Raw genomic sequence first — 19,368 nt, 5'->3', positions numbered from 1 at the left:
TAAGAGCTGATGACTTAGAATTTCTTAACCAAATCCCGAGAAATAGGAAAATTTACCGGTTTTTAGGGGTTAATAAAACCCTGCTACGCCCCTGGAAACCAACCTGCTGATACAGAAACCTATCGAAAGGACTATCGGAAATCGAACCAGCTGGAGACTATTCAATGTTTTTGTTCTCCGCAGGAAGAAGAAGCGCGAGCTTTGCCCAGTTAAGAAGGATGTCTATCAAAGGAGCTCTAATTGATCTCAGTGGCACCCTGCATGTGGAGGATGAGCCCACTCCGAATGCAGTCGAGGCTTTAAAAAGGTGGGTCCACTAGATTACAAGAAAATCCTAAATTCTTAAGGCCACAATTTGTTATTGTGCAGATTGCGAGAAGCTGGAGTGGCAGTCAAGTTCGTGACAAACACCACCAAGGACTCCAAGGCCACTCTTCACAAACGCCTGTGCAAGATTGGCTTCGAAGTGGACCCCTCGGAGATCTACAGCTCCCTGAGCGCCGCAGTCGATTTCGTGGAGAACGAGAGACTGAATCCCTACTACATCCTGTCCGAGGATGCGCGCCAGGACTTTCCGCCGGAGGATACCAAGCGCTATCAGGATTCAGTTGTGATTGGCCTGGCTCCCAAGGCCTTTAACTATGACAAGCTCAACGAGGCTTTCAAGTGGGCATCCTGATAAAGATCATCATCCTCTCAAAACTATAAGATTATCTCTTCATTAGTGTTCTGTTGGAGAATAAGAATCACAAACTGGTGGCAGTGCATCAGGGCAAATACTACAAGCGTGCCGAGGGTCTGGCCCTGGGACCTGGATGCTTTGTCAAGGGTCTGGAGTTTGCCACAGGACGAACGGCCAAGGTGATTGGCAAACCGAATCCGTACTTCTTCGAAGGTGCCCTGGATGGTCGGGATCCCGCCTCCTGCGTGATGATAGGAGATGTAAGTGGAACCTTGAATACTTTGACCTTCTCTTCTCATTTTTGTTTGCTTTTCAGGATGCCAATGATGACATTGTGGGCGCCATGAGCGTGGGCATGCAGGGCATTCAGGTTAAGACTGGCAAATATCTGCCGGATGTCAAGCCATCGCCTCCACCAACCGCTTTGGTGGAGAACTTTGCCGAGGCTGTCGATTGGATAATACAGAAAAACAAATCTTAGGCTTAGTCTTTGTTCTTTGAAATTGTGTGTGTCATATTTAAACCAATAGTTATTGACAAATTCTACATCAAATGTATACTCAATAAGGCTTAACTATTATCATTAGAGTTTGAAACGTAATTAAATGTGCAAAATGAGTTCAGTTTTTGGTTTTTTCCGTACATACTTTCAAAAGGAATACCTTTACACCAACTCAAACACAAATTATTCTTTAATTTAATGTATAAATGCCTTTATTTTATAAATAGCCGTACAAATTCATCTGAAATGCTGTTTTGAACAGATACATACTTTCAAAAGGAATACCTTTACACCAACTCAAACACAAATTATTCTTTAATTTAATGTATAAATGCCTTTATTTTATAAATAGCCGTACAAATTCATCTGAAACGCTGTTTTGAACAGATCAACGGATTAGAATTAAGCATAATTGTGTATAAAAATTGTGAGTAATTTAAGGTCTAGGCTGCTTCTTAGTTATTGTTGCATTTAAGACAATTTCGACTGGGCAAACTTGCTGGCCAATTGCACAATCTCGTCCACCTTTTCGTAGTTTGTGCCCGAGGCCTGGGCGGACTCCGGCTTGCCACCTCCCTTGCCGCCCAGCGCGGCTGAGACGTGCTGCACCCACTCGTTAGCCTTCAGGCCCTTCTCCACAGCGCTCTTGGGCACCGAGCTCAGGCAGAAGATCTTCTTGGAGTCGGCATCCACCGACAAGAACATAGCAGCGGCGTCGGGCAGCTGGCTACGCACCTGCTTGAGAGCGGCATCCAGGGCCTTGGTGTTGTTAAAGGCTTCCAGCTGCTCGACCAGCACGGTGGCCTGGGGATTGGCCTCGCACAGCGCCTTGGCGCGCTCTACCACGGTCACCGAAACTGCGGCGCGCAGGGCACGTTCCTTGTCGTCTAAAGTCTTCTTCAGACCCTTCAACAGGTTGCGCATTTCATCCTTTTTCACGTATGGAATCGTGGCATGCGAAATCTGTTCGGTCAGCTCAACAATCTCCTTGACATGCGACTTGGAGTCCTTGCCAGACTTATCGGCATCGATGGTGGCCTTGAGCCGGACGATTTCCTGTTCGAAAGCCTCAGATTTCTTCAGTGCCTTCAGCGCTTCGGGTCCAGTGAGAGCCACAATGCGTCGGATACCCTTGGCAATGGCTTCTTCGCTGCTGATGACAAAGTCCATGATGTGGCCCGAGCGCCTGAGATGGGTGCCGCCGCAGAACTCCACGGAGGTTTGTTCGCCGGCCTCCGAATCGGGGTTCTGCTCCAGTTCGTCGACGGAAACGCCGAAGGAGATTACCCTCACGGGATCTGGGTAAACTTCGTCGAAGACAGATCGCAGGCCTCGGATCTTCTTGGCCAGCGCCAGCTTGGACTCCTTGGCGTAGATGGGCACATTCTTGTACACCATCTCCTTGGTCAGCTGCTCCGTTTTGGACACCTGCTCGATGGTCATGGCTGCCTTGCTGTTGAAGTCGAAGCGCAGTTTCTCCGGCACCACCAGGGAGCCCTTCTGCTCGGTGTCCTTACCCAATACCTGCAGCAGACAATGGTTAAGTGCATGGGTGGCCGAGTGGTTCTTCATGGTCAGCCAGCGGCGCTCCACATCGATGTGCAGTTCCAGCTCGTCGCCCACCTTCAGGGTGCCCTCGACAACGCCGATGTGAAGTATGTAGCCGCCGCGGTTATACACACGGTCCACCAGGAATTCGTTCGCCTCGTCGTTGACCTTAACCAGAGCACCTTGATCGTAGATCTGACCACCGCTCTCAGCATAGAAGTTGGTCTTGTCCAGGACAATGCCTGCCTTCTGTCCGCTGCTGATTTCGTTAACAAACTGGTTTTCGAAACGCAGGGCGACGATCTTGCTGTTGCACACACCGTAGTTATAGGCAGAGTCGCGCTCCTCCGACACAGCCTCGTACTTGTACTTGAAGGTGTCGTTGGTTGGTGGCACACCCTTCTCTTGCAACTCGGAAATGGCGTGTACATCTAGGTTGATCTCCTCGATCTTGCTGGCTCCCTTACCCTGCGATAGCACATAGGAATTCTGCTTGGCAGCCTCGTAGCCATCCATATCGATTTTTAGGGATTTCTCCTCCGCCATTAGCTGGGTAAGATCAACTGGGAAGCCGTAGGTATCGTACAGCCGCCAGGCAACATCGCCGGGAATGGTAGTCTGGTTACCCAGCTTCTCAATGGTGCGGTTCAGCAGGTTGCGCCCACGCGTTAGAGTCTTAAGGAACTGCAACTCCTCCTCGTTGATGATGTCAATGATGTGTTGCGGATCCTTCTTCACCTCCGGGAAGGCATCGCCAAGCAGGTCTACTACTGTGTTCACCAGGGTGGCAAAGAAACCGGGCTTGGCATTCAGCTTCTCCGTGGCATAGCTGTGGAGAAATAAAAAAGATTGCTTGATAAATTTGGACACTGCTTATTCCAAGTTTTCTTACCGCACAGCGCGACGGAGGATGCGTCGCAGGACATAACCACGACCGGTGTTATCCGGAGTGCCGCCATCAGCCAGGGCAATAGTGATGGTGCGGGCGTGATCAGCGAGCACGCGGTAGGCCATGTCGATGCCGTCTACGTCGTCGGCGCCCACACGTCCCTGATAGGCTGGGGCACCAGTGCCCGCCTGGATGGCCTCGAAGAGGGGCACAAACAGATCGGTGTCGTAGTTGGAACGCTTGTTCTGAATGACGGATACCAGCCGCTCGAAGCCCATGCCGCAGTCGATGTGCTTCCTGGGCAGCTGCTTCAGGCTGCCATCGGACTCGCGGTTGTACTGGATGAACACCAGATTCCAGATCTCCAGGACATCGGGATCATCCATGTTGACCAGCTCCGGCACGCTGCGTCCGCCGATGCGGTCAAAGTGCAGCTCGGAGCAGGGTCCGCACGGTCCAGTCTCGCCCATCTCCCAGAAGTTGTCCTTCATGCTGCCCGGCAGGATGTGCTCCGGCTTCAGGCCCAGGTCCAGCCACAGCTGCTTGCACTCCAAGTCGGGCTCCAGGCCGCTGGCCTCATCTCCGCCAAAGTACGTCACATACAGACGATCCTTGGGCAGGTTGAGACGCTGGGTGAGGAACTCCCAGGCCCAGGAGCAGATCTCCTTCTTGAAGTAGTCGCCGAAGGACCAGTTGCCCAGCATCTCGAAGAAGGTGTGATGGTAGACATCCTTGCCCACGTCGTCCAGATCGTTGTGCTTGCCGCCGGCACGGATGCACTTCTGCGTGTTGGCCACGCGCACCCACTTGGACATCTCGCTGTTGGGATCGGCGGTGCCCAGGAAGATGGGCTTGAACTGGTTCATGCCGGCGTTGGCGAACAGCAGCGTGGGATCGTCCAGCGGAATCGTGCTGGACGAGTGGACGTAGATGTGCTTCTGTTCCTTGAAGAAGCCCAGATAGGCATCGCGCACCTCCTTGGCGGTGAGAAACTTCATTTCGCTGGTTCTGCAATGGACAAAGGAGGAGTGGTGGTGGTGTACTGGACCCAAAACGTTGCCACGCGACAATTGCGGCTCCCTAACCCCTCAAAAAAGCCCACAAATCGGAATCGGAGCAGTGAAAGTGCACACTGCACACTACGTGACGGGGTTACACAATTATATGGCAAATTAAATCAGAAAGGTGTCCATTTGTTTATTTTTATGTTGTCAGTTCAACCGCACTGCCGCCCAAGCAAAACAAACCATGTATTACTCACGTTTTCAACAGTAAATGCAAATGCAAACAATTTCGTCAGCCGACTGCAGCAACGTGTGGGATTCTCACCTTCCGATAGACAATGCGGCAAACTTTGTGGGCTATCGATAAGACCAGGGCTGGTGAAAGTAACCGTTTTTTGAAACTATAAAATGAACTAGCTAACTTAAGAGTGGAACGCCCTTAATGCGAGGGTCAACCAAACTGTGCAAATAATATTTAACTTATTTTTCGTAAATCAATGATTTCATTTGTTAACACTTGTGCCCTTTAAACAATTAAAAACAAGTTAGCATCGACAAGACACCGATACATTTTAGAGAAGTTGGTTTTAAAATTATTATAAATATATCAATGAATCTCGACTTCGCTAACCACAGAAACAAATCACTTAAGGTACGTATTGCATTTGGCTTAAACTCAAATGCATCTCTATTTCAGCTAGTTAACAAGGCTATAACAATCAAAAGTCGAATCGCTGGGGTAGGTGCTGCTCCTCCAGCTGGTGTTCGATCTCCCTCATGCGCAGCATAAGTTGGAAGTTCTGCTTGGTCTCCTGGCCGGTGAGGAACATGGTGAGCAGGGCCTGCAGGCAAATGATGGTGCCCAGGGCCGGGACAATGGGGCGGGTGATCTTGCGCCACAACTGGAAGACCTCACGCGGACTCTCCGTGATGGAGGGCATGCGGTACGTGTAGCAGCGGGTGGCGAACATAAATGCAGCAAACGGGGCAAGGATCGTGGGATACACAATGCCCAGACTCGTCTGGAAGGCGGCGGACCGCACCTGGATGCACACTGGGCACTCGCCCAGGGGATCCAGCAGAATGGGTCGCTGGATGAAGAACTTGTGCGTCAGCATGGTGAAAATGGCGGGAACGGCGACAATGGGCAGGTAACTGGACAGTCGACCATGTCCGCCCAGTCGCAGCTTGGTGCGGTAGTGGTTATTGATGTACGCACCCGTTCCCGCCGCCAGAGCACTCAGAATTCCAGGGGTATACCGCAGGGACCACCTAAAAGAAATTGTTTTGGTTTGGTTGTTAGGTAAGCGGCTAGGCGAGACCTCTTCTGCACTCACACATCACCGAGTTTGTCCCAAGCGGTTATGATCTTCCACTGGTATTTCAGGGCCTGATCCTCTGTGATCACCACGGCATCCTTGGGCAGTTCGTCGGGCCTGGCGCGGGATAAGGCCATTTTTCTGGTTGAAATCAAAATATTTTGTTCAAATCCAACGCACAACAACAAAAAGCTGCAGGTGGGGCAGTGTTGTACAAGGTCAGAACCGGCGGGCTACAGTAGATATTCAAAAAGGGTAAACTTGCAGACAGCAGGATAACAATTAAAATAAAAACATACAAATACCATAAAATAAACCATAAAGCATAAATAAAATGCCCATTTCATTTTTTTTTAAAATCAACTATTACAACTATTTTACAATCAAATGTAAAACATTTTTTCTTTCATCAGAGTTTCTACTGCAAAACAGCTGTTCATCAGTGTTGTAAAATACCCGAATCAGTGTGGCGTGCTGTTTAAGATCAGGGCGGCATAAAAAAGTACTTTCTCGTAATCCTTGCGGCTCCGTTCGAAATGCCGCACAAGCGTAAAACCCGACTCCATGTGAACCAGAGGAACTGCACCGCTCGACGTGTCCAATTGGCACCCTCAGCACCGCCAACTGTCCACGTCGAATCCTGCAACGGCCCTGGGGCGGAGATCCCCGCGCCGGCCTGCCCAAAGGCCAAGGTGTGCGATCTGAAGACATCCCGCAAACCCTTTGCGGCGGACAAGTTGGCCGTGCCCCAGTACAACACCACCGTGCGCAAGCAGAACGAGGTTCGAATCATCTCCAGCGTCATGCTGGACAAGAAATTCAGTCCGGAGGGCGTAGCTTCAATAGCTCCCAAGGTAAGTCCTGCCTACAAATAAGTTGCACAGCTTCTAAAGGACATCTTAACTCCTCCAAAAGGTAACCCAGAAGATGAATTTCCCGCTGGATCAGGCGGTCTTTCAGGATCTGGTGAACCTGAACGTCAACGATTCCATTCTGGTGCCGAAAAAGACCAGGAGCACTGCCTCCAAGAACAAGACGTCCAAGGACACCGAACCGAACAAGGTCAAAAGCGAGCCCCAACTGGCCGACTATGCGGAGAAGGTGGAACCCCTTGAGATGGCCATTCCGGAGCCAGAGCTCCACTTGGATTTCACACAGGAACCCTTCGATTTTCTCGGCGCTTACAAGAAGATCTACCATTAGAGTTACATTTTATTTATAAATATATCCGAGCCACATGCCAGATGGTGCGTTCTTAACCGATGAAGTTCATCACCACCAGGTGCAGGATCACATGGGCGAAGATGAAGTCGGCGAAACCGCGCTCCGGCGAAATGCCGGCGAAGACGGTCTTGTTCTGGGGATTGGCCTGCAGGCGGAGGCACACGGCCAGGACGAAGCAGCTGACGGTGCTGATGAACCCCGAGAGGAAGGAGTTGAACGGGAAGGTGCCCACCAGGCAGCAGTAAACAAACTGGATGATGCCGGTCAGCAGAATGTAGCCCAGGTAGATGTCCACCAGCTTCAGCTTCTTGGGCGTGTTCTGCACGTAGTCGTTGTAGAACTTGGAAATGACGCTCGACAGCTCCACCATGTTGCTCTCCTTTGGCTGATTTGTCCGGCAATTTAAGGATAAAGGCGGTTTTTAATAAATTCACCGCAGACACGTCACAAAATGGGAGAGAACACAAAAGTAGGACCGTAGCAGGAATGTGAAAATAATACAGAAAACCCCGGCGATGAGGTCTGAAGTACAGTGGGCATTTGACTGCTGTACTGTTGTCAAAAATATCGTTTAAAAAGGAGGACTGCTATTTTGTGAGATTTTAGGGATAATAATTGTATTAATTTTAATACTTTATTACTGTTATTAATTCGATATGTTCGATATATGTTCGATAGATTACCTAATTAGTGACAAAATAGAAACATTTATTTAATAGATGCCCAAATTTGAAACTTAAGAATTCAAGCTGAGGCATACGAATATAAAGCATTTCATCTTAGGAAGAATAAAAGGTATTGAATATTATTTTAATATTATTATAATAAAAATGGTAAAGGTAAAGGTATCTTGACAATCATGTAAATTTTTCTCTTTTTAACGATTTCAAATATCCTTTATGATGGCTTAAAAATTCTAATCTAATTTTTGAAGTCTTTTAAAAATTTTAAGCATATTTATTTATAAGAAGAGTAAAATATGGAGCATCATTTATAACAACATTCAACAGTTGAGTATACTTTTTAAGATAACTTATCAACAGATTTTAAATATGTATAGCAATTTTAAGAAAAGCAAAGTTAAGACTTAAAACCTCTAAATTTCCATATTTTATTAGGGCTTGGCTTAGATTTCCTATCTAATGTGTACTGTACCATCCAATCGCCGAAACAATCGATAGATGCGATACGGAAAAACCCAGCCTCGATTGCTGGTGTTTTGCTTTGCTGGTTCAGTGCTACATTCGGGGTGAGAGGCAATTGTTATTGCGAGATTGCGAGCTAAATTCGAGGAAAATAGAAACGTATGTGCCTAAAACCACAAGAGCACTAAAGGATAGCCAGTGCGGTTCCGACTTCAAATAAATACGCACCATCAGTTGGTGACAGTGGAGCCTCATTTTATCAAATGACAGCAGCAGCACAAGGCAATGATTCATTGTTGATGTTTTCTCTATTCGATTCGCAGACTGGGAAAAGATAATTGGCATCCGTCTCCTCCCCCACGCACCCAATTTCCGTAATTAATGGATTCTCGGAGCACTTCGTTTGTAATTTGACTTGCTTGCACATTATCAACTCAAATCGCAATCGCACCAGGACGCTGTGACCTTCGCAGGAGCACCCACACATTTCACTGTCAGTGTCAAGCGGGAAAAAATCAATGGAGGACCTGACGCCATTGACTAACCTTCAACAGGTAGAACACCCACACACCCGACCATCCGCACGCGCATGCTGAATGGGTTTATTTTGCTTATGTCGCTCATCTGTTAATTATGTTTTCCTTCTCAGTTTTAGTTCAAAGATTATTATTTTAACACTGCCCGACGACTACAGAAACCCAACGAACCTTGCAATCCCACGTTGAGAAACACCATCTAATTTGCAACATTCTCCGTAAGTGAAAACAAGATACAATTATGTCGCACTTCGTTGTGCAAGGCTGTGATGCAAGATAAAACGAAAATAAGTTGGAATTCTGATGCTTTGTTTGATTTCTTTATTGCACTCAAATAAAGATTTGTTGACTTAAGTCTGCGTTTGTCGGGCTCTAGGTAGGCTAGATTTAATCCCTCTTGATCCCACGCTAAGAAAATAGTTCTAATTCTTGGGCTAAGTAGTATTTAGGTTAGCAAAAAAGTATATATACTCAGGAACATTGTTTAATTGCTCAAATAAAAGTGGTTTTTTGATGCCAGTTTAAAAAGGAGGAAGGTATCTTTATAATCTTCGAGATCCAACACCCGAAACTAATTTATTTCTGTATTCATTAAGTTTATTTTCTATTAATTTGCAAACTATTTTTTTTTGGATAAACTTTCTTTCAAAATATCAAGTTTCTTAGCTTTGAAGATCTTTAACCCATTCAAAAGTCTTTCCATACCATCGGAAGTATTGTGTATCCAAGCTGCAATTTGAGTAACACCGTCTACTGAGTCAATATGCCAACAACCAGAAATAATGGGTGGATATTTGATTCACCGTCTGGATACACATTATATAATGGTGATTATGGTATGATCGCTGGCTTGGCAGGCGATATGCGGGTCTTATCGCCTCGTATAGCTTGTTTTTGCGACTTCTCGGTGTTTTCGGTTTTAAAGCTATACCCTAGCGAGGGGACTTGGCTCGCCAATTTGATATCGACTTCCGAAGCGAGCGTAATCAGACCCATATGCAAAGTAATGCAATGATCAAATCAATCGCACTTTGAGTCAAGTCCAAGGCTGAGTCGCCCCGACTATCAGCATGGTCGAAATTTTCCACGCCCGCCCGGCACGCGTCCGCTGTCCACTATCCGCCGCACTATCTGCACCTCCTATTGTTCCTACGCGTGGAAAACTGAGTCAGCGGAAAGTTTCCGAGGCGAAGAGCGGGCATCTCAAGCGGCAATTTCAGTGTGTTCTGTGCAGCCGGGGAGGCCGCTTCATAAAGTGCATCGCATCTTGCAGTGAATTAATTAACCACTACGCTTTCCAGTTTCCCGAGGGTGCGCCGCGCAAGAAGAAGATGTCCGAACGCCAGCCGCTGCTCCTGCAGAGCGATGCCTCCGACTACGAGGGCAGCAGGGGATCCTCGGCACGACCCGTGCGCAGCTCTCCGCCGGACAACACGCTGGTCAACGTGCACAGCGAGGACAGCCTAGCAGGTGAGTCAGTCTCCTGGCTACAAACCTAACACTCCTGAACTTTTTATTTTATGTATTTCTCTATTAAACTTTTGTATATCTAATCTATATTATATGTTTATAAATAACTATTTTTGAGTGTTAAATACAATGAACCTTTCAATTTCAAAATCGTATGAAAGAAAGATACAAATATTTTATTTTTAGTCTATAAATTGAAATATTATACTTAGTAAACTAAGGTAATAAAACTTAAAAAAAAAACATAAACTACCTTTCCATTTAAAATTTTGTATCTATAAAAAAATCGTCAGATAGACACGAATATATTTGTGAGATTGAAATATATTTTCAATGTATCCCAACTTTTGGTGAATTATAAAGAATTAACCGATAAAGTCATAGTGATAAAATGAAGTGTTTTCCTTTGTGGTCTAAATGATGATATATTTCACAAAGCCACAAGATATAGCGGGTATAAATAGATATGTTCCAATTGTTCACTTCTATTCACTATTAATCATTAGTTTTCCAAATGATTTAATTCTCAATAATTTTACAAGATAGTAATGTCTTTGTATTTATCATCAGACTAATTTAAAACACATTTTTAATAATAAAGAGAAACATTTCATTTTGTAAACCTTACTTTATAAATAATGTATTTGCGAAACCAAACTTATAGTTCTTTCGATTTTTATCTGTGAGTGCACGCAGCAGCCTCGGGATCGGGAGACGATGAGCGCGGACCGGCGGACAAGTCCAGCTACAACCCCACCCACCATCGCACCCTGGAGCACCCGACGTCCAACTTTGACACCCTGGTGCATCTGCTGAAGGGCAACATTGGCACGGGCATTCTGGCCATGCCGGATGCCTTCAAGAACGCCGGCCTGTATGTGGGCCTCTTTGGCACCATGATCATGGGCATTATCTGCACCCACTGCATGCACATGCTGGTCGGCTGCTCCCACGAGCTGTGCCGGCGATTCCAGCAGCCGTCGTTGGACTTCTCGGAGGTGGCCTACTGCAGCTTCGAGTCCGGACCACTGGGATTGAGGCGATATTCCACCCTGGCCAGACGGATCGTCACCACGTTCTTGTTCATCACCCAAATCGGTTTCTGCTGCGTCTACTTCCTGTTTGTGGCGCTGAACATCAAGGACGTAATGGATCACTACTACAAGATGCCTGTGCAGATCTACCTGCTCATAATGTTGGGTCCCATGATCCTGTTGAATCTGGTGCGGAACCTCAAGTACTTGACTCCAGTTTCACTGGTGGCCGCTCTCCTCACCGTGGCCGGTCTGGCCATTACCTTCTCCTACATGCTGGTGGATCTGCCTGATGTGCACACGGTCAAACCGGTGGCCACCTGGGCCACGTTGCCCCTGTACTTCGGCACCGCCATCTATGCGTTTGAGGGCATTGGCGTTGTGCTGCCCCTGGAGAACAACATGCGCACCCCGGAGGACTTTGGCGGAACCACTGGTGTTCTCAACACGGGCATGGTGATCGTGGCCTGCCTGTACACGGCGGTTGGGTTCTTCGGCTATCTGAAGTACGGCGAACATGTCGAGGGCAGCATAACCCTTAATCTGCCGCAGGGCGATACGTAAGTTCATAAAAACTTTCCATTCTCAAACGATCTTAGCTTGTGGGACAAAGGATTTCTTATCTCAATGGATATTATTGTTCTGATGATGATAAATGTTCTTAATAAGTAGACTTTATATATAACCAAAGTAATATTAGCTTTAAATCGATACCCTCTTCTCCACCTTTTTAGACTCTCTCAGTTGGTACGGATCTCCATGGCGGTGGCCATCTTCCTCTCTTATACGCTTCAGTTCTATGTGCCCGTCAACATCGTGGAGCCTTTTGTGAGGAGTCACTTCGATACCACGCAGGCCAAGGACCTTTCGGCCACAGTCTTGCGAGTTGTGCTAGTCACATTCACCTGTAAGTGCTCTATAAACTATCCTACATTTTCTTATATATAACCTACATTTCTTCACAGTTCTACTGGCCACCTGCATTCCCAATCTGGGCTCCATTATCTCGCTCGTCGGAGCCGTGAGCAGCTCAGCTCTGGCTCTCATCGCTCCGCCAATCATTGAAGTGATCACCTTCTATAACGTTGGCTATGGCCGCTTCAATTGGATGCTGTGGAAGGACTTTCTCATCCTGATCTTCGGACTCGCTGGCTTTGTCTTCGGCACCTGGGCGAGCTTAGCGCAAATCGTGAACGACAGAACCCATTGAGTCGAAAATCAGAACCTGGCAAGTTCTGCCAGTTCGAAATGTGTGCGAATTTATGACGAAGGCTTTATGTAGTTCCACTCGGACTACGGATATGTTTACCATTAGTTGTTTACCTATTCGATACTGGTATTGGTCCAGCCTCCAGTGGCGGTGCTCTAGTTTGTTTTATTTATTACTATTGCGAATTAGTTGCATTATTAGCATTTTTTGTTATCAGTTAGCTGCAATCGTACCAGACAATAACTAGCATTTTAAGTAGAAAGTTTTACGATATACGAGATATACATATTTGTTCAGTTTGTCAGTTGGTGAATATTTCTGTGTTAACTCGAGGACCGCACAATGCCAAAAGTGATTTTACGTAGTATTCTCAAATAAATTATTATTTAGCTTTTACTATGTAGCCTAGGTCGGGGCAGATCATTCCAAAGCAACTGCTGAGAATTTCCCAAAAACCGAAATTAGCTAAAGTTATCTGCGTACCTTTATCGTTCTTATATTTGTAATTATATATATGTATGTATAGGTACTCCCACATACCGCATGGGGTCCCAAAATATCGACCTCCGATACAATATTGTAAGTACATCAATTCGGTGTATCGACAACAAAGGTTCTTTAATGGTTCAACGGATAAAAAAAGACAATAATTAATATAATGTTTATAAAAACCAGTAACCAGCTTGTTCTTTGGGGTTTCTACCACAGGGCTTGAATGGCCACTGGAGCAGGGATTCCACTTGGAATGGGACTAACAACTTGGAATGGACTCGAGGAAAGGAGGATAAGTCCCTGTGATCGAGGACGACTCCTGGTCTGCTTGATCAGACGAGCGGGCGCCTGTTCGATGGGCTGCACCTCCTCCGCATCCGGATCGGGTGTGAAGTCCTGTGGCGCCTCATCGCTGGGCAGCTGCTCCACTGCATCGGTGGGCGGAGGTCCGTAGGTGAGATCCGGAGGTCCATAGGTCTGGTCGGGCACTCCTTCTTCGAAGGGAACCTCGGGCTTCAGCTCCTCGGCGGATGGGTAGGGAGCCGGAGCAGCTGCCTGCTGCTTGGCTGACCTGGCTGGTTGGGCTGAGATCGTTCCAAGTGCCAGGACTAGGACCAGCAGGGGACAGGAAGACTTCAAGTAGTTGCACATTTTGCTTGTGATATTAAAGATAACCGAACTGTTGACGGAATCGTTTATGATTGATAACTTGTTGTTCGCCAGCTCTCTTTTTATATGTTTCTCTGCAACTACGTGGTTGGGTTAACAAATTTTTTGTGGTGAAACGTGGTCATATGGTTAATGACTGGGCCACCGATGGCCCTTGTGGGCACTTGGAGTGGTCGTCAATGTCACGTTGCAGGTCCCCAAACCAAAACGGGAAATGTATCAACCCATTAATTTCAGTGTCAATGCTAACCGAATAAAATATGTATTTCAAATATTAATATATAAATTAGGGACTACAAAGTTTGTTAAAAATATCAAGTTTGGGGCGAGTAATTTAATTTTTCTCAACGCTGCGCCCTTAAAATTCCCAAGTGCTTTTTCCGCGCAGCGTGTGTATAAAAGACGGCGAGTTATGCGGGTCATTGTGTTGTTTGGAAGGAGAGCAAGTTAGCACTCCCCTAGACAAGGATGGAACACATAAACGGGCGGCTAGGCACAAGACAAAGCCGTCCACAAGTTTTTTTTCGCTAACTGCGTTTCCTTAATTGGTTTAGATTATTAAATTAATAATATAATTAATAGAGAGTATAAGAGGAAACTCAACATATTGATGTATCTAGTGCCCTATACATAATATCACCTTAGAAAGTAAACCAACTACGATAGAAGGCGTTACTCTTATGAATTATAATTTATTTAATTATTATTCGGCTACTCATAATGAGCAACAAAATAGTTGCTAATTACACCTTGCCGTACACATCTGAATAAATACTGTCATTGGATAAAAAAGTCTTTGGACTGGTTAAAAGCTCTCTTGTCAAAGGGGTAAAAATAATCAAGAAATAAATTCTTAGATTTTGACTGAAACTTATGGTTAAAAGGTAAAAATTGAAGTAATTCAGTATCAATCTGATCCCAAAAAATGATTCCATCTAAGATCAATGATAGTCATTCTATCTGCTAAGATTAAAATGATTATGTTGGCCTTAGAAGAAGATCATCAGATCATGCTTAGGATCATGATGACCTGCCTGCTTTCGGACTAACTACTAGGCATTTTTGGATGCCAAAAAGAGACTGAAGGTGGGCTCTCTACTGGCGGAGGAGCTGGGCAGATATGTGAAGAAAGTGCGGCGGAGTCCGGAGCTGTTGTAGGCTCGCAGATTGTGCTGAGCCTGCCAGCAGAGTCGGGTTTGCTTGAGGATGATCTGGAGGACTTGCTCCCGGAAGGACTTCTTGAACTTGTTGGCCGCCGCCATGATTTCGTCGTACAGGGCAAAGGGCACGGGATTCTGTCGCACCATCCGGGGATCTATGTTGGCCATCAGCGGAGCCAGTTGCCTTTCCATCTCCGACAGATTCTGCATCTTGTGCGCGAGCTTATCAGCCTCCACCTCGGTTTGCGGCCCGTATCGTTTGCCAAACCTCCTCCTGATCCACTCTCGTAGCTGCGGCAGCTGGTGGCCATCGGGCAAGCTGGCCAGCACAAGACTGGTGTCGCGGCGCAGAATGTTGAAAGCATCGCTCAGCATCTGATCCATGAACTTTTCGTCGTCGGGATCGATCCGCTTGCGATCGTAGACGAGGCGCTCCTTGGAGTTCTTTGGAGTCATTACACACGGCGCTGTCAGCAGGCTCTTCTCGAAGATTTTACGCACACACCGGCAAATCGCTTCATTGATGTGACTGCTCCTAACTGTTCTGGGTATCCTTATTTCCCGCTCCGCGTCATCATCATCGTCGTCAGCTTCGATTGATTTTACCAGGGAATTCCCAATGGCTTCTTTGGTATTCAAAGACTGCTTACTGCCCTCCTCGAATATCCGTGCATAGTTGAAGGCATAGGGTCTGTGGCCCCCGGGAGCAGTGAAATATTCCGGCTTCTTTTTACTCTTCTGGAACTTTTGATTTCCATCTTCACCTGCACAAAGCCGCAGCTTGGGACCGCTCCTGTCGTACAGACGTCCCCATTCACCCTCCAGGAGGAGCACCTGGGGAGGAGTGTCCAAGCCCACGTGCACCAGTTCGTTGCAGGCGGCGCAGTCAGGTTTCCGAAAAGCAGGCACTCCGGGACTCCAGCCCTTGTCACCGAACTTCAGAAGGTACTCGTCCACGTCCCGCTCCAGGTGATTAATAATCCGCTCCCTAGTAAGCTTTAGAAGGGGAAAAGGAGGCATTAAGAGTGCATCTTATAATATTGGCGCTCAAAACAAAAATACTTTATTAATTTTACTGTCCCTTTTATAGTATTTAATTTGTAAACTATTTTTAATTGCTTCATAAACTGTATATTTAGGGTTTCCTTCTTATCACTCACCCGCTTTTCAGTGCCTTCCAAGTCAATCATCTCCAGGTAACGTAGCCGCTGCTTGAGCAGAAACGCCCGTCGCTCCTGGGACCTAGTTTCCTCGTGGAATTCGCACAGATCCCTTGGATCCTGTGGAGGATCGCTGGGCGCCTCGTCTATTTGATCGAACAGATGACACAGCTCGTGGTTGATAACCGCCTTCACTGTACGCTGGACCGGGTGGAACTGGAAATTGGCGAACCACCGGTCCTCATCCTCCCTCGGATCACCCACCTCGTTGGGGATCTGCACCTCGTAAAGCGGTGAATTCGACGAAAAATGGGTGGGCCGACGGAAGGATTTGGGTCGTGGTTGCTTCTGGAAGTAGGGCTTGACTTTTATACCGGGGCTGACCGTTTGATTCTGCTGTGCCAGCTGTGAGGAAAGAACCCTGCCCAGTTCTCGAAAGGTAGCCCGCAGATCCAAAGGCATCTTATTTTCTATATCTTTTGGGGAGAGCGTCTTAAATGTCGATTGATTTGACGTTGAGCAGGAAGGTCTTCGAGAAGCCTTCTGAAAAGAAAAGTGCCCTAATCTTATTTCCAATAATAATTATTTTATTAAATTATACGGTTTCCGCTCAAATTTAGAGACCTTTAATTTGTTGCCAAACCTTTTGGATGTCCGGTGGAGTATTCGATTTGCTGGCACGATTTTTGTTAAGGGGAAGAACTTTGTCCAGGGCTCGGAAGGTGGCTGGCAGATCCAGATAGGCGACGGCCGACAGCAGGAGTTGCCCATTGACCGTGTATTCGCCGCATGATCCGCCGGTGTTGTAGTGCTCCTGGAACAGGAAGTAGAGGAAGGCCAGTTTCTGGCCGCGACTCAGCTGCACAATCCTGAGAAGCTGGCGGTTCCTGACCAAAGGACGCAGTCCGAGGCGCAGCAGACAGTCCCGAATGCCGCCGATATTATATCCAAGGGCCGCGCCTAGGTCATCAGCCGCCTGCATCTGAGGGATCGAAAGCCCTCGATGCCAACTGGCCACCGGCAGATCCAAGTCCGCTCCTGAACTCTTACCCATGTCCCTGGTAACTCGATGAACTTACACAAAATTTAAGGGAACACAACTAATTTTAGAAACTATGACAATTTGGGAAGACTCACTTGGGGACGATCAGAGATCAATGGAGCCTACACTTTTGGAAATAATTCTCAGAGCCGACCAGTTATTTGTTTTATTACCTTTAAATATAAATAAAAAACTCTGTATCTTATTGTTTGCTTCAGTCACCATTCTACGGAGTAAAGATACATAAAAACCGATTGTAAGAGTCGCATGATTATGACTTTATTCAAATGCTGTAAGGCTTGAAGTTGAATGGGCATCTTGAAAAGTTTAGAATGGTTCTTTTATTATAAGGATTACTTTGCTTGGCATACGAAAAATAATTTTTCTGCACAATTGGCTGGGTACATCTCTCTTCCATACACACGCACATTCACGCAGTGATTGTGGTCAAACTTGGGCAGGTCAATACCCCACTTGAAGTACTTGACCTCTTTGCCGGACAGTGAGGAAAAGTAGGGGCCCTCATCTCCGCCCAGGCTGTAGATGTCCACCCAGTAGGAGCCCGGCTGGACTCCCGAAAAGACGTTATCCATCTCCCACTCATCCTGGATGGTCGCCAGGTGGCCGCCCAGCTGACGACACCTGTCCGCCGCAGAGTACCAACTCTCCTTGTTCTTCTTCTCAACATAGAAGTACCTGGAGCCTATCTTCTGGAAGACAGCCTTGTTGATTCTATCTGCGATTTTCCTATGTTCAATCCGGGTTTCCAAAATGTTGCGTAGCACTCGCAGTTGACCTTCCATGTGGACCTGCAGCGCCATCAATCGGTTCTCGATGCGTCTCCCCAGCATGTCGATTTTTCCCTGAGTTTCAGTTCGTCTTTGGGAGTCGTGGGTGAATGCATTTTGTTGGTAAACAGCAATCTGATCAAGTGTGGACAGGTGTTGGGGTTGCTTCTGTTCTGATGCATGTACTCGCCATAGATTCCAAGAAGCGACGATGTATATCAGATAGATTGCGTACTTGAACATGTGGGGGGAGTGCATCCTGGGAGATCCAAGCTAGCTCTGGGCCCAACTACCTTTGTCACACCTCATAAAGAGGTAATAGGCCGCAACGAAACCTCTTTAAGCCTTTGAGATTCAATTAACCCATGCATATTGTGACGAATATGTTTAGCTTTTTATGAAAAGTAAACTATATAATAACCAATGGACCTCTTACTTGTACTAAGCATTACTTTATTTCTGATAAATGTTCTTCTGATTGTCGGGTTTCAGTACCACGGTTCGGCTTGGCATACGAAGAAAAACTTTTTGCCACAACCCTCCTTATACATTGCCCCCTTATGTACATCAACGCAGTGGCTGTGAGGACTGATGCGCTGATCGGGTTTCCACTTCACGAAGGGGGGGCTTCTTCCGGTCAGTGTAGAATAGTAAGGGCCATTATCAAGCGAGCTCGAAATATCTATCCAGAAGGAGCTGTGGGGCAACTTCGAAAACACTTCGTGGAACTCCTTGGAGTCCCGGATATTGGCCAGGTGACCGCCCATTTGCCGACACGTTATGAATGCAGTGTACCAGTTCACTTTGTCATGCCACTCAACGTAAAAGTACCTGGAGCCGATCTTCTCGAAGATGGGCTTGATGATCCTCTTGGAGGCTCGTATCCGTTCCTTCTCCAGTGCCTGAAGGTCTTGTAACGTCTGCAGCTGAGACTCAAACTGGTGTTGCACGGCCTGCAACCGCTCCTCCAACTTGTCAATTTTCTCCTCAGTCTCAGCCCGCCTCACGGAGTTAAAGGAGAACCACTGTTGCTGGTGCGCAGCAATCTGTTCGATTCCGGATGGCGGATTGTACGCAGCATTTTGATTGGGCGGAATGTTCTGATACTGAGCATACACTCTCCTCACTTGCCACGATACCACGACGTATAGTAAAATAGTTGCGTACTGACACATAATGGAGGTGTGCAGCCTGGTAGGCCAAGTCCTTTTCATAAACTGTCTCTGGTTTTAACTCTCTCTTTGTCACAGCCTTTAAGATGTTAGTGAACCGGAACAAAACCCCTTTAAAGCCCTTAAAATTCTGTTAAAACATTCGTATTGTGACGAATATGTTTATCTGATGTTGAGCATACACAAGCCAAGAAACGAGGAGGTATTGTCAATAAGCTGCACTGGGACATATTGGAGGTGTGCAACCTGTGAGGCCCAATCTCTCCTAAGAACTGTCTCTGATCTTAACTCTCTCTTTGAGGAGGTAATGAACCGCAACTAA

General features: G+C 46.8%; 10 protein-coding genes and 1 non-coding gene across 19 annotated transcripts; 4 read left to right on the top strand and 7 right to left on the bottom strand.

The window, feature by feature from the left end:
• The first annotated feature begins 141 nt into the window (after positions 1-141).
• LOC108036083 (haloacid dehalogenase-like hydrolase domain-containing protein 2) lies at positions 142-1,300 on the top strand. Its single transcript, XM_017112032.3, has 4 exons — positions 142-307; positions 370-666; positions 726-942; positions 999-1,300. The coding sequence occupies exons 1-4, from the start codon at positions 165-167 to the stop codon at positions 1,161-1,163; spliced, it is 822 nt and encodes a 273-aa protein (XP_016967521.1). The 5' UTR covers positions 142-164; the 3' UTR covers positions 1,164-1,300.
• A 192-nt stretch (positions 1,301-1,492) lies between these two features.
• LOC108036082 (alanine--tRNA ligase, cytoplasmic) lies at positions 1,493-4,970 on the bottom strand. Its single transcript, XM_017112031.3, has 3 exons — positions 4,883-4,970; positions 3,625-4,629; positions 1,493-3,561 (listed from the first exon to the last, which is right to left on the bottom strand). The coding sequence occupies exons 2-3, from the start codon at positions 4,617-4,619 to the stop codon at positions 1,656-1,658; spliced, it is 2,901 nt and encodes a 966-aa protein (XP_016967520.1). The 5' UTR covers positions 4,620-4,629; positions 4,883-4,970; the 3' UTR covers positions 1,493-1,655.
• A 206-nt stretch (positions 4,971-5,176) lies between these two features.
• Positions 5,177-6,164, bottom strand: LOC108036151 (uncharacterized). Its single transcript, XM_017112142.3, has 2 exons — positions 5,963-6,164; positions 5,177-5,897 (listed from the first exon to the last, which is right to left on the bottom strand). Exons 1-2 carry the CDS (start codon positions 6,079-6,081, stop codon positions 5,345-5,347), a joined length of 672 nt encoding a protein of 223 aa, XP_016967631.1. The 5' UTR covers positions 6,082-6,164; the 3' UTR covers positions 5,177-5,344.
• A 197-nt stretch (positions 6,165-6,361) lies between these two features.
• Positions 6,362-7,203, top strand: LOC108036152 (protein PPP1R35 homolog). The gene is made up of 2 exons (XM_017112143.3): positions 6,362-6,798; positions 6,860-7,203. Exons 1-2 carry the CDS (start codon positions 6,481-6,483, stop codon positions 7,145-7,147), a joined length of 606 nt encoding a protein of 201 aa, XP_016967632.1. The 5' UTR covers positions 6,362-6,480; the 3' UTR covers positions 7,148-7,203.
• On the bottom strand, positions 7,139-7,668 carry LOC108036153 (dolichyl-diphosphooligosaccharide--protein glycosyltransferase subunit DAD1). Its single transcript, XM_017112144.2, has one exon. It carries the CDS (start codon positions 7,536-7,538, stop codon positions 7,200-7,202), a length of 339 nt encoding a protein of 112 aa, XP_016967633.1. The 5' UTR covers positions 7,539-7,668; the 3' UTR covers positions 7,139-7,199.
• Positions 7,669-8,359: 691 nt separating this feature from the next.
• LOC108036116 (proton-coupled amino acid transporter-like protein CG1139) lies at positions 8,360-13,237 on the top strand. Of its 7 annotated transcripts, XM_017112101.3 has the most exons (7): positions 8,380-8,472; positions 8,637-8,867; positions 8,963-9,067; positions 10,151-10,319; positions 11,007-11,913; positions 12,088-12,260; positions 12,319-13,237. In XM_017112101.3, the coding sequence occupies exons 4-7, from the start codon at positions 10,181-10,183 to the stop codon at positions 12,561-12,563; spliced, it is 1,464 nt and encodes a 487-aa protein (XP_016967590.1). In that variant the 5' UTR covers positions 8,380-8,472; positions 8,637-8,867; positions 8,963-9,067; positions 10,151-10,180; the 3' UTR covers positions 12,564-13,237. The 7 variants fall into 7 exon arrangements, with proteins under 7 accessions (XP_016967588.1, XP_016967590.1, XP_016967589.1 ...); XM_017112099.3 differs by lacking the exon at positions 8,963-9,067 and having other exon boundaries at positions 8,360-8,417; XM_017112100.3 differs by lacking the exon at positions 8,963-9,067 and having other exon boundaries at positions 11,019-11,913.
• Positions 13,236-13,768, bottom strand: LOC108036118 (uncharacterized). Its single transcript, XM_017112102.3, has one exon. The coding sequence runs from the start codon at positions 13,704-13,706 to the stop codon at positions 13,263-13,265; it is 444 nt and encodes a 147-aa protein (XP_016967591.1). The 5' UTR covers positions 13,707-13,768; the 3' UTR covers positions 13,236-13,262.
• A 380-nt stretch (positions 13,769-14,148) lies between these two features.
• On the top strand, positions 14,149-14,246 carry LOC122818896 (U6atac minor spliceosomal RNA). Its single transcript, XR_006368380.1, has one exon. It is a non-coding gene; the product is annotated as a U6atac minor spliceosomal RNA (small nuclear RNA).
• Positions 14,247-14,396: 150 nt separating this feature from the next.
• On the bottom strand, positions 14,397-17,219 carry LOC108036166 (uncharacterized). 3 transcript variants are annotated; one of them, XM_050885490.1, is made up of 3 exons: positions 16,688-17,219; positions 16,045-16,584; positions 14,397-15,880 (listed from the first exon to the last, which is right to left on the bottom strand). In XM_050885490.1, the coding sequence occupies exons 1-3, from the start codon at positions 17,096-17,098 to the stop codon at positions 14,777-14,779; spliced, it is 2,055 nt and encodes a 684-aa protein (XP_050741447.1). In that variant the 5' UTR covers positions 17,099-17,219; the 3' UTR covers positions 14,397-14,776. The 3 variants fall into 3 exon arrangements, with proteins under 3 accessions (XP_050741447.1, XP_050741446.1, XP_016967646.1); XM_050885489.1 differs by having other exon boundaries at positions 16,045-16,587; positions 16,688-17,218; XM_017112157.3 differs by having other exon boundaries at positions 16,045-16,609; positions 16,688-16,951.
• An 81-nt stretch (positions 17,220-17,300) lies between these two features.
• Positions 17,301-17,937, bottom strand: LOC108036045 (accessory gland protein Acp29AB-like). The gene is made up of 2 exons (XM_017111986.1): positions 17,515-17,937; positions 17,301-17,312 (listed from the first exon to the last, which is right to left on the bottom strand). The coding sequence occupies exons 1-2, from the start codon at positions 17,935-17,937 to the stop codon at positions 17,301-17,303; spliced, it is 435 nt and encodes a 144-aa protein (XP_016967475.1).
• Positions 17,938-18,306: 369 nt separating this feature from the next.
• Positions 18,307-19,164, bottom strand: LOC108036064 (accessory gland protein Acp29AB-like). Its single transcript, XM_017112008.3, has one exon. It carries the CDS (start codon positions 19,086-19,088, stop codon positions 18,363-18,365), a length of 726 nt encoding a protein of 241 aa, XP_016967497.2. The 5' UTR covers positions 19,089-19,164; the 3' UTR covers positions 18,307-18,362.
• Positions 19,165-19,368: the final 204 nt, after the last annotated feature.

This window comes from Drosophila biarmipes, chromosome 2L, assembly GCF_025231255.1.
Source record: "Drosophila biarmipes strain raj3 chromosome 2L, RU_DBia_V1.1, whole genome shotgun sequence".
In the NCBI taxonomy this organism is placed as follows: Eukaryota; Metazoa; Arthropoda; class Insecta; order Diptera; family Drosophilidae; genus Drosophila; species Drosophila biarmipes.
This window is presented reverse-complemented; position numbering and strand designations above follow the sequence as displayed.

Bases quoted from the DNA above. Each gene is read 5' to 3' on its own strand.
- LOC108036083 (XM_017112032.3), top strand. From the start codon at position 165: ATGTTTTTGTTCTCCGCAGGAAGAAGAAGCGCGAGCTTTGCCCAGTTA. The intron at 308-369 runs GTGGGTCCACTA...GTTATTGTGCAG, and splicing joins GCAGTCGAGGCTTTAAAAAG to ATTGCGAGAAGCTGGAGTGG. The intron at 943-998 runs GTAAGTGGAACC...TTTGCTTTTCAG, and splicing joins CCTGCGTGATGATAGGAGAT to GATGCCAATGATGACATTGT.
- LOC108036082 (XM_017112031.3), bottom strand. From the start codon at position 4,619: ATGAAGTTTCTCACCGCCAAGGAGGTGCGCGATGCCTATCTGGGCTTC. The intron at 3,562-3,624 runs GTAAGAAAACTT...ATTTCTCCACAG, and splicing joins ATCCTCCGTCGCGCTGTGCG to CTATGCCACGGAGAAGCTGA.
- LOC108036151 (XM_017112142.3), bottom strand. From the start codon at position 6,081: ATGGCCTTATCCCGCGCCAGGCCCGACGAACTGCCCAAGGATGCCGTG. The intron at 5,898-5,962 runs GTGAGTGCAGAA...AATTTCTTTTAG, and splicing joins TGGGACAAACTCGGTGATGT to GTGGTCCCTGCGGTATACCC.
- LOC108036152 (XM_017112143.3), top strand. From the start codon at position 6,481: ATGCCGCACAAGCGTAAAACCCGACTCCATGTGAACCAGAGGAACTGC. The intron at 6,799-6,859 runs GTAAGTCCTGCC...CTCCTCCAAAAG, and splicing joins TAGCTTCAATAGCTCCCAAG to GTAACCCAGAAGATGAATTT.
- LOC108036153 (XM_017112144.2), bottom strand. From the start codon at position 7,538: ATGGTGGAGCTGTCGAGCGTCATTTCCAAGTTCTACAACGACTACGTG.
- LOC108036116 (XM_050885491.1), top strand. From the start codon at position 9,920: ATGGTCGAAATTTTCCACGCCCGCCCGGCACGCGTCCGCTGTCCACTA. The intron at 10,320-11,006 runs GTGAGTCAGTCT...TTTATCTGTGAG, and splicing joins CAGCGAGGACAGCCTAGCAG to TGCACGCAGCAGCCTCGGGA. The intron at 12,261-12,318 runs GTAAGTGCTCTA...ATTTCTTCACAG, and splicing joins TGTGCTAGTCACATTCACCT to TTCTACTGGCCACCTGCATT.
- LOC108036118 (XM_017112102.3), bottom strand. From the start codon at position 13,706: ATGTGCAACTACTTGAAGTCTTCCTGTCCCCTGCTGGTCCTAGTCCTG.
- LOC108036166 (XM_050885489.1), bottom strand. From the start codon at position 17,098: ATGGGTAAGAGTTCAGGAGCGGACTTGGATCTGCCGGTGGCCAGTTGG. The intron at 16,588-16,687 runs GTTTGGCAACAA...TTTTCTTTTCAG, and splicing joins CTCCACCGGACATCCAAAAG to AAGGCTTCTCGAAGACCTTC. The intron at 15,881-16,044 runs GTGAGTGATAAG...CCCCTTCTAAAG, and splicing joins TGGAAGGCACTGAAAAGCGG to CTTACTAGGGAGCGGATTAT.
- LOC108036045 (XM_017111986.1), bottom strand. From the start codon at position 17,937: ATGCTGGGGAGACGCATCGAGAACCGATTGATGGCGCTGCAGGTCCAC.
- LOC108036064 (XM_017112008.3), bottom strand. From the start codon at position 19,088: ATGAAAAGGACTTGGCCTACCAGGCTGCACACCTCCATTATGTGTCAG.